This window comes from Plecotus auritus, assembly GCF_963455305.1.
Source record: "Plecotus auritus genome assembly, chromosome: 6".
Classification (NCBI taxonomy): Eukaryota; Metazoa; Chordata; class Mammalia; order Chiroptera; family Vespertilionidae; genus Plecotus; species Plecotus auritus.
The window spans coordinates 75697647-75714225 of NC_137773.1; the positions used below are offsets into that span (position 1 = coordinate 75697647).

At 40.8% G+C, this 16579-nt stretch overlaps 1 protein-coding gene across 1 annotated transcript in view; it reads left to right on the forward strand.

Moving 5' to 3' along the window:
• The window catches only part of GALNTL6 (polypeptide N-acetylgalactosaminyltransferase like 6), a 1018136-nt gene that overhangs the window by 823873 nt on the left and 177684 nt on the right, over nt 1-16579 (forward strand). The window contains exon 7 of the mRNA XM_080673354.1: nt 436-619. Coding sequence (XP_080529480.1) covers nt 436-619 — 184 coding nt within the window. The remainder of the gene's footprint in view (nt 1-435; nt 620-16579) is intronic.

Here is a 16579-nt window from a genome sequence, read left to right on the forward strand (position 1 = left end):
CCATGGTGTTAAATATTTACATTTTGGAACCTCCAGAAAGCAGGCCAATATTTTCTGAGCAGGCTCCAGCTGTATGCTTGAAGGAGCACAAGTGCTGTTTATGCACCACACACGTTGGATGCCCTATGGAATGACAGATTGGGGACAGGTCAGAGCAAAAATGCGACAGAGGTAAAGCTAAATGGACTTCTGCAAGTCTCTCTGGGACACAGCTTTCTTAAAAGAAAATACAACAAACTAATCGTGCCTAATCACTGTCCCATCACGTTAGGTCCAGCATTCAAGCAGAGATTCCGCAAAGTGCTCAGAGGACAGCAGGGAACCGGGCTGCCAGCGTTATGCATTAGGAGGGATCTGTAGGCTGCTCTTTGCTGAAAACATGATAGATGACCTAGGCAGGCATGTCATTTCCTATTTTGTGCTTTCATTTTTCAGACCAAATTGCACTAAACCACAAAACCATCGTGTGCCCCATGATCGATGTCATTGACCACAATCACTTTGGGTATGAGGCACAAGCTGGGGATGCCATGCGAGGCGCCTTCGACTGGGAAATGTACTACAAAAGAATCCCCATCCCTCCAGAGCTCCAGAGGGCAGATCCCAGCGACCCTTTTGAGTGAGTAGCAGCTGAGGGAGGGGCCCAGGGAGTGAGGGCAGGTAATTCATCCCAGGGTGTCAATGGAGGACCCGTGAGAAAAATGACCTCTAAAAAAATGGGATAACACAGATGGAAACAATATGAAAAACACTGGAGAAAGGTCAGACCTACATGCTGTAGAAAAATCAACATGCTGCGCTAAGTGCATGGATCACTCCTTCCCAACCTTGGCTAAGCGTGCGAGAAAGGGTGCAGATGTGAGAATCAAGAAAATGCAGGGTTCACAGAAAATGCATGGAGAAGGAACGCATATTCTCCTTTTAGATACTCTCGTAGATGTTTTCTTATGTTCAGGTTTCTCTATTCTTTTCACTTTATTATGTAAATTAACTATTTTGCTCTTCTTTTGGGGAGAAATGATATGAAATACAAACTAATATTTAAACCTGTATTGCACCCTATTTGGAATTGCCCCTTTATGAGGAAGCAATGCTCCTGAATAGGTCTTCTCATAGCTTATCTTGGGAAAATCAATCAAAACGATGTATCCAGAATAAATCATCTTTGATAATCCTGCCACTAATTTAGGTTCTATATAGATAAGAATTTACAATAACCTATTGATTTCTATAAAGCTAAATCCTTGTGTGCTTTTAGTGTGGACATGAGAATTATCATGTGAAGAAAAAAGAAAAAAAAAACAGAGAGCTTAGTTGGACAAACTATTAGAACTATAAATCTAAATGATGAACTTTTTCCAAAGTTAGTCCATGGATTGCCTAAGGCATATGATTATCTATTCCTTATTACTATACCCTTTTGCTCTCATTAAAATCTTTATAATTTAAAAACTATTACATATTTTTCTTTAGTGTAAGAAAAAAGTGATCAAGGCTTTGCGCACTCTGTCAGAGTCTGCTTCAGATGCAATAAAATCAATACTGTCTTTTCATTAATAATCTGGGCTATGAAAGTTTGCAGTAAAGATGCTCCCAGCATCACTAATACTAACATTTTAAATTACAATAAACATCAGGAAAATGTTTTCTCCAATTCCAGTCTCTAGAAAGACAAACTGTTGGGAAAGCAAAGGGGATTTCAGAAGATATTTGCTGGATAAAAAGAGATAGAAACCATTTTTTAAAAAATAATATGAAGAATACGTATTAAGTATTTAAAATTTCTGAAATTAGGGCTCTTCAGGCTCTCAAAGTGCTAGAGAGGTTTTGAGAAGAAATAGGAAGGTCCTTTATCACTCTTCCAAATGCTTTGGCCAAGATTTCAAGGGTATTCAAAACTGCTAGAGACGTTCTTCAGCGACCTACGTGGAGGGGTTTCTATTAAGCATTTGAAATGGGCCTGGCAGAGAGATACTCTTCAGACCTCCTGGAAAATGGGCTGATGGGGGGATTTAAAGCCAGGTTGTGGGTTGGGAGAAGATACGAAAAAAATTCTTAAATACAGTGGAGCTGTTATTAGATGGCAGCTGACAGAATAGCCACAGTCCAGTTGTTCCTTTCCGAGGTTGTCATGTTTCAAAAGCTGGAATTCATCCATGATGGCATTTCAAATACTGTAATAGGACTGGGTTAGAATGTCCTCCTAAGGGGACTTTATTTCCACTTAGAAAGACTTTACTCGGACTGCAAGAGCAGAGTGGAACTCCTGCTCTCTGCAGAAATAAATGGGTTCCAAACACTATCAAGGGGATCTCAAATTATAAAAGTATTCTCAGTCCCTGCACTGACACTTGAAATGTTCGTCAAGTAGCCATCACAATATCAGGCACCTTGTTTAACCCCAGAGGCTGGCGCAGTTGGTCCCTTTCCGAATTAAATTACCTCTTGTTCCTGTCACCTATTTAGGTCCTCATCGTCCTGTCCAAATTGCATTCCTCTTTGAATCCTACTGCCTTTCTGCTTTAAATCCATTTGATTCCTATGAATGTGGACACTTTAGCCTTTTATAATAAATGTAGCTTCCAGGAGGTGTCCACTTTGATCTTAAAAACTGCATTTGCCTTCCCGATAATAAAAGAATGGTTACCCAAAGGCCAGGAGCGTGTATCAGCAATTCCATTATCAGCAGTCACCTGAGTGTGCTCATCAACAGACATGCTTTAGGCTAAAACCTGCTTCTTGGATATAAAGCTTTAAGATCCACAGAAGGAATGCAGTCTATCTGTGTATCACTCTCACAGTATTTAATGTTTCAAGAGTCTGCTTCGTGGGGTGTAGGTGAGAGGAGGGGGAGAGGAGGCAGAAAAGATAGGAAGGAAGGAACTCAAGAGTAATATATAAATGAGTTGCAAACCCCAGGACTTTCAACAATATATGTGCAAATATTACCTTTCTGTAGCAAGTTGGTCACATGTCCTAAGTGACAAGAATTGAATTCTCCTATTTATTCTGCCATTATTTGAGTTTTTCAATGACGATCACTATTGACCACAGTAGTGTTTTTCAACCTGCAAAGCTTGTGAAAATAGTGGGGCACGAACAGTATTTAATTACTGAGTTGAAAGTTTCAGAGTATTATACTAATATGTAAGTATAAGTATTACTTTTCAAATATTTGATTTCATTTATAATGTATATATGCTCCTGGGTTGTGATATAAACTGTACTTCGCAATATAGTTCGTTAAGAGAGTTTAAAATCTACTAACTTCCTAACTAGGAATCAAAGCCTTCATCACTCTGACTAAGAAGAAAAAGGAAAGCTCACAGATAACTTTGAACACTATGGAAAAATTACTTATGCTTGCAAAGAGCTCTAGTTTTCAGACAAACTGCTCCTCAAATATGAGAGAAAATGCAATATTCATAGTTCAAGCTATTATATGGCAGACACAATTCTGATTGGAATGGATACATTTGATAAATGTTCTTTGTCTTTAAAAAATATATTCTCCTGTTTTTGGTGTCTTATCTCATGATGCAATGCTTTTAGGAAATTCTTGTTATGATTAGTCATGGTTTTTAGAAGGTTTCCTTATTCCCGGTTTATCTCTCGTGCAGGGCACTTAGGAATGTAAGCCCTTTCTATGTGACAAAACACATTATGCTCCTTTAGTTGTGGTGACAAAGGAAAAGATGTTCTTTTGCATTCTAACCACTAACTTCAACATTATCTCAGCATCAAAAGTTTAGAAAGGACCAGGAGAAATTACTTTGTCCAACTTCCCTTTACCTGGTAGCACAAGCCACCATTAGGCAATGTCCAAGACAGCTGACCAACATTTTCTTGAACTCTTCAGGGACATAATATTTTTGCTGCTTTAAAAGGCAATCCATTCTATTAGACTAATTGACAGAGAAATTTTGCCTCCTTGATTGCAGACTGTCTAATTCCTGTTTGATGATAGAGCTGGTAAAATTTAAAAACAGCCTAGTCCTCCCAAAAGGGAAAAAACGAGGAACTTTTTCCAGTTCTATCCCCAGAATCCTATGAAAGAGCATGCTCATTGATGTAACTGTTCGATATATGTAAATTCACTTGACTACTGCAGTCTCATCCATGTTTCCCCAACTTGTTCACAAAGATAATGTGAAATAGTCGATCCAGTATATCCGATACTCAGTCCCTAATACATGAGTCTGTCAACCAGCTAATTTCAAGGGAATTGCACTGGTTCCTAGAGATCATGCTTCCTTCGCTGGGTACTCACAATCAGTTCAGCAGTCCATTTAATTTTGCAGGTTCACTGTATTTTTCAGAGCCCACCCCTGTCCTATCTTTGAATTGTAGAAAAATTACTTTTACTCTGTTAATCTTCCTCAGACAGATTCCCACAATTCCACAAAGACTTCTCAAACTTAGAGTTTTGGTCATTATGGATGAAATTCATACACACAATTATTAGTTAGGACTGACACCCACTATTTTCCACTTCTGTATAACACTGATTCCCGAAATTATAAAAATAAGGATGTCAATGCTTCGGAGGAGGACTTCACAGGCCACAAATGTCCAGAAAGCCCAATGTCTACAGACACACCTGTTTGAATTCAGTAACTCCTCATTGTGTCCAGTTACCTAGTCCAGAAATATCCTAGGATATGGATAACAATGTCCATGACCTGTCGTGAGGCACCTGAAGGTTCGTACTTCAAAAACCAAAGGTCCCTTGAGGTCTAAGGACCACATATAGAATCCTGATGGCCTGATTCTGCAGTCCAGAAGTATGAAGCATAGCTCATGCTAGTATGGATAAAATTCAACCTCTCTGTTACAGAGGAGTGTGTCACTGTTACAAGGAAGTAGAATGCCTTCAAAAGATTTACTGACAGTATCTTCCTTTGTTCTTTCAAGGGACAGAGAGCAGAGAGATTCCTGGGAACTTTCTGACTCTCTTTTCTATACAGGAGTATGGCCAACACCATGAGAAAGTCAGTGTCTCTTGGGTAACAAATATAATATGCTAAATTTAAGGTTAGAATGGAATTGAATCAGGAAAAAAAATGTGCAAATAATCATAAGTTTATCAAGCTATAAACGATAGAGACAATTCAAATTTATTCTATAGAGCCTAAGTAACTTATCCAGTGTCCCAAATAATATATTTAACAGCTCCTACTAGAATCTGGGGTTGCTCTCTCACTTTTTGGTGCTGCATTCTTTCTTCCACACTGGGGGCAGGAGGGGTAATTAAGAGTTGTTAAATGTCACTACTATGAGTCAGGCATGGGGCTAGGAAATATGCTTATATTGCTGACTCATTTAATCTTTGTCTCAAGTCTATGAAATAAATAATACTGTCTGCATTTCTACAAATGAGGTAATTTAGGCTCAAAAAGGTTAGGCAATTTTCAAAGTTTATACAGGAAATTTGAAGAAGAAGCCAGGCCTAAGGATTCCCACTGTTTCATGGAAATTGCCACCTCTCTTTTTACTCAGAGAAGATACATTCTCTAGTGCTTAAGGAATAACCATGTTGAAATAGAAAAAAGAAAAAAAAAACATTTAGAGAATACAATAACTTTTTCCCCAAAGCAGCAACACATGCTGGTAAATGAGTATCACAAAGCTAGAAGCATCACTGGCCTTCACCAATTCTTGCTACAAGCCTTGTCTCAAGATATGTTCTCTGTACAGGACACTGGGTAAATCAAAGTCATTCCAGCATTGCCTTATACAGATAGAATGTTCTTGCACAAGGGTGCCTGGTGGAAGGGTATGAGTGGGCTGAGATCTAACTGGCCCCTTGCTCAGAAGACCATTGACCCAAACTTGGGGTAACCAGCCTTGAGGAATCGGGGCTCTTTCTCCTTGGTGGGTACAGAAGCTTCACCTTATTAATGCAAAGAAGAAAACAGCAGATTGAGGATCGAGTTCCTTGCTGCCTAGAAGGAATGACTAGCTTTGGTCAACATCTTCTTGATTGCATTAATTGCCATTCAAGATATTAACATCCCAGTTGGGTAAATTGCAATGGGGATTCAACTGTCCCTTAGCTTACTCAGAATTTCAAAGTACAGATAATCACTTACTCAAAACTTTTTGCATGTGGGTTTTGACTTAATTTTGGTCATTATAAATTTAATCAAAATTAGTAAGGAATGAAACTGACGCCCCATGGAAATCGAGACTGGTCAAATTATCAATTTAATGTCAGATGTAAAGAAAAGTGGTCACTTTAAAGGTCTTCTCTACTTTCACCTCTGAGTTGAATTGAGCATTGCTCATCTCCTCTTCCCCCCTTTTTTTCCCCACCTTCTTATTGGGCCACCTCCAAAGCCTGGGGTATCAATTTGGTAGGGTGGGAGAACTTTGTTTATACTTTACTTCTCAAGCTACATCATTATTCTCACAAAGTTTGCTGTAATCTTCAAGCAATTGTTTCCAAACTTTCCCCCTTCTCCTCAAAAAGTCAAATTGATGCATACAAGCTTCCATAGTATGAGCTGCCTCAGTCTCCAACCAGATTATTTTCTACAATTAAGATTTTGAAAGTGAAGTCTCAAATTTTTGAGGTGATTATATAAGAAAATATATTCATTGGTTTGGTCTAGGGATGAGTTCCAGAAGAGTGAAATCGGACTTTAGCTCTCCAAAATCCCAACCACAGCTCTCGCGTAACTTTCCATTATTCCAGAAGTTCTGGGTTAATCTAACCAAATAAACTGCTTCATTAATGCCATTTGTCTAGTGCTTTGCAGTATGTAAAGCATTTGCACATTACCTATTTGACTTTTTGAATGATCTTTTGGTGTACTAGTAAGTAAAATAGCTATTGTTATTTATTTATTTATTTGTTTGTTTGTTTATTTACTTAGTATTTTTTGTGATTTCAGAGAGGAAAGGAGAAGGAGAGAAAGAAAGAAACATCAATGATGAGAGAGAATCATTGATTGGCTGCCCCTCCCCTCCCCCCCCCACCTGCATGCTCTGCACTGGGGATTGAGCCCATAGCCCAGGCATGTGCCCTTGACTGGATTCAAACCTGGGACCCTCAGTCCATAGGCCAACGCTCTTTCCACTGAGCCAAACTGGCTAGGACTATTGTTATTTTTTTTTAATTTTGAAAATAAAGAAAGTGAGAAGCAAAGAAATCCTATATAATAAAAGGGTAATATGCAAATTGACCTAAGAGAAGAATGACCAGAAGGACCACTGGACCAGTCACTATGAGGCACACTGACCACCTCTTGGTCCCTTCCTCTGGCCAGCAGGCTCTGATCGCCTGATGGCCACTTGCGGCAGGGGCGGGGCCGGTGAGCAGGAGAGAACAGCCAACCTCTCGGTCCCTTCCCCCTCTGTCAGGCACCAATCACCTGATAGCGAACAGGGAACTGGGGGTGGGTGGCCGCGGGGACAGGGCTGGCTGCTGGCAGCTGGGGAAGATGGCCCAGATCGCAGGCCAGGCCTAGAGACAGTACCCGCGCCAGGCCTCTAGTTATGTTATAAGAGGCAAAATCAGGACTCCAATCAACATTTTCATTCACTCATTCAATGGTATGTTTAATCAATAATCTCATTAAATTCAAATCAATGCCTTCTTTCATTCATTCAGACTTTAAATCTTAGAGTTAATCAATACTTTTCTTTTCCCCTCCTCTCCTTTGGAAGAGAAATGTAGGCACCCATTAAGTGAAGTAGTTTTATCAATTGATGTTTCATTAGTGAGTCTGTAATGAGAGCAAGAAAGGAAACAAATTGCCTCATTCTCCAAACTGTCCTTATTGCGAGCAAACTAGAGCTGATAGGTTGCAATGTCAGCTTTCAGTTTCTTCCTAATGAAGGAAATGTCAACAATGCCCGCTTCTAGTCTGTTTATAACAAGATCTAACTCAATATTTGACAACCACAAAAGGACAAAATGTTTAGGGAAAAATAGTGTCAAATTTCTAAATGGTGTTCTAATCTTCCAAGGATGAGAATAACAGAAATGGCTTGAGGGTCTTAAAACTAATCAAAACATTGAATAAAACCAACCTCCCCCAAAAGCCCAATATGGAACTCCACTGAAGATTTCTTTTTGAATGAAACATCGCAACATAGGCAGAGATGTTCCAAAGCAAACTTGTTAGTGATCCATCTCTCCCGTTTGTAAACAAACCCCCTCCCCATTGCTGGCTGGCAGACTCTGGCTCTCTGGGGAATTACTATTGAATCAACAGTTCTCTCCACGGGGTGTGAGCATGCTTTTCCCTTGTCAGAACATAATACCCAGAAATGACTATTTCTTTCCTCCCTCACCCAGGGGGCACGATCTTCACCTCAGCAAGATGGCCCCTATTACTTTCTCCCATTGTTAGCACCCAGAATAATATCAACAAAAGTGATTCCTAAATTAACAGTCGCTACCATTGTTTTGTAGGTGCTGCCCTGCTCTTCTTTCCTTTGCCTCATTCTCTTGAGATCTCTTGAGTTCCTCAAGTGACTCTGGTTTTCAGGTGCCCTCTTTTTTAAATCCTCACCCGAGGATATCTTTTTCTTGATTTTTAGAAAAGAGAGAAATATCGATGTGAGAGAGAAACATTGATCGGTTGCCTCCCGCATGCACCCCATCTGGGGATCGAACCTGAAACTTAGGTTTGTACCCTGAACAGGAATTAAACTGACCATTTTTTGGTGCACAGAATGACACTCCAAACAACTGAGCCACCCAGCCAGTAGGTGCCCTCTTTCTGATTTCTGACCATGTGTTTGGACTGTTGAACTTCTTGTTTCTTCTCCTACTGCCTTTAAGGGTCACTCCATCACAGGAGACCTGGTAAGTTATGCCATTTCAAAAGGAGGTAAGACCTAGTGCTCCATCCTGAGATAGAATGTTATCCCTGTCTGCCCATCATTCAGGACTGTGGTCCAGGTAGAACCCTGGGACACCCTTACCATGACTTCTGTTCTAACTGCCCCCTTCCTTGTTTCTTGGGTAACATCTCCCCTTCAACCTTTGACTTCTGACTCATCCCTGGTTGGGCTTCACCGCTGCCAGGTTAGTTAGCTCCTCCATAGCCAGGTAGAGACTGAATTCTTCACCCCAATCCCCTCTGGGCAACATCAGTGGTCACCTCTCGGCCTCCAGTGCCATTCAATAGTTACTGATAAGCCTGCACCACTTCAGATTTAGCAGTGGCTTCCCAGGTATTAAAGAACTGTGGCATGCACAAACTTGGAGTGATGACTTTTTGTTGTCCACATACCTGTGGTTGCAACCATTAACCATTTGCTGTGCTTCCTGCACAGGTTTTCTGAGTCCATCTTTCTATCACACGTGTGGTGACTGCTGTGTCCCCCACATCCCCCAAGATGTGACATGAGTCTACCTATATGCCCACCTTGTCTGGACTGATTTTTTAGTTCAGTGCTCCATAATATCAGCACACTGTGTCCAGATTTCTTGTTTCTGGCTCCTTGGCCTTCTTTCATCAAAGTTCTGCTATCATCTACCTAAGGAGGAAGCTTCCATGATCCCAGGGAACTATCGTCACAGCTCCCCTTCCTAGTGCCCAAGGTTCAGCAACATTTACTCTACCCATAATTACATCATACTGGAGCACAGCAGAAACGAGCAGAACCCTCTGCCCTTCACCCAACTTTCACCTTCCTTCCCAGAGAGGAATATAGACCCAAGATCTGGCTGTACTCAGCATTGCTTTCTCATCTGAGGCTCCATTGCTCCAGCTCTGCTATCCTCTTTACTTCCCTTCTCAAGTCAACAACTCCATATTTCCCTCTAATCATTGCTAACATTGATACTACAATGGAAACTCCATGAGGTCAGGGAGGACTGTTTGATTCACTGTATTCAGCGCTGCATCACTAGCACATAGTACCAGCACATAACAGGCACTCAATAAGTATTTTTTGAATGGATGAAGTAAATATTAAGTTCAGGAGTGGAAATGGTCCAACAAGGCTATGTGTATTTGAAGAAGAGGTAACAGTCTTTTAGCAAAGGATACTAGCTGAGAAAACTACTATGGCACAGTGTTTGCAAATCACAGTATTTGCAAATCACAGCATTTGCAGGGTCTCACCCACAGACAAGTTTGAATACAATGGACATTTTTTAAGGGGAGTGTTATATAATAAAGAAAAAAAATATGGTTGAAGCCAAATTTCAGAAGGCCTTTATTCTTCATGTAGAAGGAAGAGAGATGATAAAGGAATGTTTCAGAAAACACTGTCTGGTAACAATAGGCTGCCTGGAATCATTTATATTACGAATGACAAAACCATTTTTAAGACCACAATTCAGGAGAAAACAATATCTTTAAGAGGCTAGTTCTTAACTAGATAATGATATTGATCTTTCAGTTCTGTCCATTTCCAACGAACACCAAGATGCTATAAGAATTTAGGGATATCTGTTTTCCAGACACCAATTGGGACCCAATGGGAGTTGTGGACTGTAAGGGAGCTAGCCAAAAGGCCCTGTTGAGGGTAGGGCTGTGATGGGTCAGTGGATGTGGTGGAGATTATGGTCTGAGAACTACAGTAGATAAGCATCACAAGCCTGGAGAACATGTGCAGATCTGAAAGTCCCCGTAAGAAAACTAAACTTTACATGTGGCGTTCTGATGACATCTTAAAAGTTTATATTAGAAGAAATGATAAAAACTGGAGTTTGTATCCAGGAATCAGTGGGCAGTGGTCTGATGGAACCAATATGAGGCTGGATCTGAGCAAAGAGTCAGGACAGAAAGGTTTATAACGTGACCCAAAGAGCTGGACAATGGGCAGTTGAAAGTCTCTAGTTCTGAATTTCTCTGCCACAGAGAGAGATAATTATATTATCATTATTATTATGTTAGTATTTTATGTTATGACTAGAGGCCCAGTGCACAGATTTGTGCACCAGTGGGGTCCCTTGGCCTGGCCTGCAGGATTGGGCTGAAACTGGCTCTCTGACATCCCCCAAGGGGTCCCAGATGGCGAGAGGGCACAGGCCAGGCCAAGGGACCCCATTGGTGCATGATTGGGCTGGAGAGGGGCTGCAGGAGGGCTCCAGGGCATGTCTGGCCCATCTTGCTCAGTCCTGATCAGCCGGACCCCAGCAGCAAGCTAACCTACCAGTAGGAGCATCTGCCCCCTGGTGGTCAGTGCACATCATAACGACTGGTTGACCAGTTGACTGTCTGCCCCCTGATGGTCAATATATGTCATAGTGAGCAGTTGAGTGGCCTTAGCATATCATTAGCATATTATGCTTTGATTGATTGAACGGACGACCAGACACTTAGCATATTAGGCTTTTATTATATAGGATAATTATAACTTTAATGATGATGATGATATATATAGTTATATATAAGCAATCATATAGAACATAATGACATTTTGGTCAGTGATGGACCACGTATACAATGGTTTCAGTGTGGCTCAGTGAGTGAGTGTCGACCCTTGCACCTGAAGGTGGCTGGTTTGTTTTCTGGTCAGGGCACATGCCGGATTGCTGGCTTAATCCCCAGCAGGGCATGTGCAGGAGGTAGCCGGTCAATGTTGATGTTTCTCTCTCATCAATGTTTATATATATATCTCTCTCTCCCTTCTACTTTCTCTAAAATCAATAAAAAGATCTATTAAAAAAATTATAATAGGGCTGAAAAATTCTTACCATTTAATGATGTTGTAACTGTCTAAATGTAGAACAATGTATTACTCACGTTTGTGGTAATGCTAGAATAAACAACCTATTGCCAGATTGTATAAAAATGTAGCACATATGATTATATACAGTATATAACCCTTGATAATTAGCAACTGTGTTACTGATATATGTGCATATTTTTACTGTACTGTTTCTATGTTTAGACATATTTAGATACACAAATATTTACCATTGTGCTACAATCACTGACAGTATTCAGTACCGCCACATGCTGTAGAGATTTGTAGCCTAGGAGCAATAGGCTATCCCATACAGTATAGGTGTGCAGCAGGCCACACCATCTAGGTTTGTATAAGTGCACTCCATGACAAAATTGCCTAACGACTCAATTCTCCAAACATATCCCTGTCATTAAGTGATGCCTGACTGTATAAATTTTGCTTGTAAATCCCTTTATTTTTCAAAGAAAGTGGATGCATGTGAATTATAGGAGCTAGAAAGAGATAAAGACTCGCTATGAGTCTATGCTGATGTCTTCTGAGGTGGGTGGCCTTCATTCCAGGTCACAGGTGGGAGTAGGTGAGTGTCTTCGTCTGTTCAGGCTGTTCTAGCAAAATACTATATACTGGAGGTTTATAAACAATAGAAATTTAGTTCTCACTGGAGGTTTATAAACAACAGAAAGGAGAATGGGAAATCCAAAGTCAAGGTGTTGGCAGATTTGGTGTCTGGTGGGAGCCAGCTTCGTGGTTCAGAGACAGCTGTCTTCTTGCTGTGTGCTCACCTGGCAGAAGGGGCAGGGAGCTCTCTGGTGCCTTTTTCATAAGAGTGCTAACCCCAATCACACAGGGTCCAGGAGCAGTACCGACAGCCAGGCCACATCCACAGAGGCACTGGTTTTAGCCAAGGGCCTCATTCCCTCCTTCAAAGAAATTACCAAGCAATGGCTATAATGCCAAATGGCAGGAACAAGAATTCTTTCTCTTTTTTTGTCTAATACTTCTTGTACAGTACATAATCCTCAATAATAAGCAACTATGGAACTAGGTTAAGGAGAAAAAAAAAATGTGTATTTTTGTTTCTTGGAGTGTCAATAAAAGCCAGACGAAATAAACTCTTAAAGGAGGCCTAACTCACTGGGAGGGTAAAGACCAGGCCGTCTGTCAGGATGGAAGGTCTCGTGCTGGCTGGGCCATGGACACCCTGTGTCTCCCGGCTGCAGTTTCTGGCCCTAAAGTGACCTCAAGGACACCTTCCAGCTCACACCTTCTTCCGTCATAGCACTCTGTGGCAACACCAAGATGTTTGTTGTCTTCCTCCTGCATTCTGGCTCCTTCTGCTGTTAGTAGGAATTAAAAAGGAGGACAGAGAGAGGGAACTGAACCCAGGTCTTGCTTGTGAAATCAGTTGAGCTGGGGCAGAGGGGCAGGAAATTCTCAAGATCAGAGAGTGTTCCCAGCTGCCCTGGACTGGAAGGAAAACTATTCCAGGTTTTCTACAAGTAGTATACAGGGAGAAATCGAGCAACATAGAATGTTAGAAATATAAATCAAAGAAATAATTACATGATAAGCCAGGAAAGAGGAGCAGGTCTGAATAGGATGCAAGTGGAGGAAAACAGTGTAGGGGAAAAGCTGTGCCTGGCGAGAGACACTTGGGGTTTGTGCTTTCATAGTGCCAACGTGGGAGCCAGCAATATTTCCCACCACCCATCCTTCCCAACACCACAAATTTAAAAGTTAGAGAAGAAGGTCTACTTGCTAAGTATTTTTCCTTTGCTTGTCACAGCTCCAAGAATTAAATTTTAACTATTTACAGTAATAGACATCACCTCACAGGTAATAATACTTCTAGCATATAGTGCAGGTTTCAAACATACAGTTACAACACAAATGCACATAAATGTAACCTTCTTTATGACTCAACTCAACAGAGCCTGTTTCCATGAGAGCAGCAGGTCTGCTTCTAACACATGCAGGGCCCAAGGCAAGAGTGCAAATGGAGGCCCTGGTGGGTTATGTCTAAACATTTAGAAGTTATTAATCAAACTATCAAACAATGAATTTTGTTCTATCCTCCTACCTGGATAAATGTACCTTCAAATTAACGTGGAAGGCCAGGTTTGGTAGAATTCCTCCTTGAATTTCCATAGCTTGTTATGGTGGTGTGCGGCAGTACGTTAGCCTATGGCCAATCCCTTCCTTTTCCCACTTATTTCAGCTGCACCTCAACAGACCGAGATCATGGGCAGGTGGACATTGAAGCCCACATGTCCTGCTCAATCCATGAAATGGCCATTCTTTGGCCACCTCTCAGTTCTAGGATATAAACTCCCAGCAACCAGAAGGGAGTCCCAGGAAAAAAATCAAAGAAGAGAATGCCAAAGGCTACTCAGAAACAGGCTCAGAATCATTTGCTGAGGAAATAATGCAAACTCAAGTACCCAGTTTGCAAAAGGTGTGCAGTCTCCATGGGCACATCCCTTTAGCCTCAAGGACTGCCCATCCTGTGGGGAACGTAGACCCTCTTTCCTGAGTATAGATTACTGGACAGCAGTGAGCCCTTGATCTCACCAAGTAAATTTCTTCTGACCTGGAACTCAGTCTCTTACAGTCAATTTCCATTCAAAGTCAGTCCATTTGAAGCTCAAATTCCAAGTCAATTTCCATTCAAAGTCAGTCCATTTGAAGCTCAAATTCCAAATCAGGACTGTTCTCCTTTCCAAGTTACTCAGCACAAATTTCCCCAGTCTCCTCTCCCGCATGGCGTCTTGTGCCATGATAAGGGAGAAGGGTCCTGCAGTTTTATCTTTCTCAGCTAGCTTCTGCTGGATTCAGATTGGATGTAGCAGATCTTTAAAAAGAGGCTTTGTTCTCACAAGACCCCTTGCTATAGTGTCCATAGTTGTCATGTCTCTGGTCTTTTGGCATGGTGTGGCCTCCTCTCTGACTCAACCCTCTCCAAGTTCTAAGTTCTTGCTAAGTACTACTAATCCTGGATACCCAGTTCCATGGTCTAAGCCAGTGGTTCTCAACCTTTCTAATGCTGCAACCCTTTAATACAGTTCCTCATGTTGTGGTGACCCCCAACCATAAAATTATTTTTGTTGCTACTTCATAACTGTAATTTTGCTACTGTTATGAATCGTAATGTAAGTATCTGTGTTTTCTGATGGTCTTAGGCTCTACAGCAGCGGTTCTCAACCTGTGGGTCGCGAACAGGTTGAGAACCGCTAGCAGGGTTGCCTAAGACCATCGGAAAACACAGATACTTACATTACGATTCATAACAGTAGCAAAATTACAGTTATGAAGTAGCAACAAAAATAATTTTATGGTTGGGGGTCACCACAACATGAGGAACTGTATTAAAGGGTCGCGGCATTAGAAAGGTTGAGAACCACTGGTCTAAGTGATCCCTGGCTTTGATCTGACCAGCCCCTCTCTCTCTCTCTCCCTTCCCTCCCTCCCTCCCTATCCCCCTTCATTCCTCCCTTCCACTCTCTCTAAAAATCAATGGAAAAAATATCCTTGGGTGAGGATCAATAAAAAACAACAACAAAATAATCATAAAATAAGATAAATGTAGTATCACAAGCAGAAAACATATAGAAAAGAGAAAGAAACAGGGGTTGGTCCATAAGAATGTCAGCAGGAACATGTCTGCCTGCCTGCCTGGCTGGCTGTGGCCTTACCACTTCACACGCTGGCTGCTGACTCGGGCACTACGTACTCCTTATATGAAGACATGAGCAAATAGTCAGTATATGCGGGGATACTCTGTGCTAGATCTGTCTTTCCACCCATCCCTTGGCCCCTCATTGCTACTCAGGCTCTGGTGTCTGTTGCCTAATTTCTGACTCACAGCGGCAATAGGATTTAAAATATTTAGAAAGTGGAGCTACAGGGACTAGATCCACAACAGGATGATTTTTCTTGCCTTCAGATTGAGAAAATACACTAAAGACATTTAAATGCATTTTTATACACAGGTGAATTGGAATACCATAAATAATGACTTTTATTAATCACAATTGAGCAATTTTCTGTTCTTTGCCTTTTCTGAGAATAATAAATAATAGATATGCCCTTTAAGTAATAGATTTCCAAATTACTGATGTGCTTCTAATCTTTGCTTCTTGGTATCTAAAATTTTAACTAGGCACACTCTGAGAACTATTTCTTGGCTCCTCTAACATATAATTCTTTTTAGTCTGATGAATATTTTCTTTCCATTGTATTTAAGAAATTCCCTAGAAGTTATGGATAACTAAATAAAATCTTAAAAACTATATTTTAAAAATCTAATTGTGTATACTGTGCTAAGTTTATAAAATAAACTAAAATTCTGAGCAGCTGAAATAATTCTTTGAAAGACACGTGACCCAATAAATATACATATTTATCTATGTATGTAGTTACCTAGAACTTACACACTCAAATAAATTCCACAGAAAGACCATTTTCTCAGCCAAAGTCATATCCACAGGTCAAATAATTTTTTCTTAACTAACATAGTATAGTGAATCTAATATAGAAATAAAAAAATCATTAAAACTAATGCATATACTAAAATAGTTAAAGCCCTAACCGGTTTGGCTCAGTGGATAGAGCGTCGGCCTGCGGACTGAAGGGTCCCGGGTTCGATTCCGGTCAAGGGCATGTACCTTGGTTGCGGGCACATCCCCAGTGGGGGCTGTGCAGGAGGCAGCTGATCGATGTCTCTATCTCATCGATTTTTCTAACTCTCTATCCCTCTCCCTTCCTCTCTGTAAAAAATCAATAAAATATATTTTAAAAAAAATAGTTAAAGAGAATTTTTCCTAAAGATCCTTTTGCTTTATATTTCCAAGTGTCAGTTATAGTAGAATGCTTATATAACCAGGGCTAAATTTTTCTGCCTGAGGAAATATATGAGAAT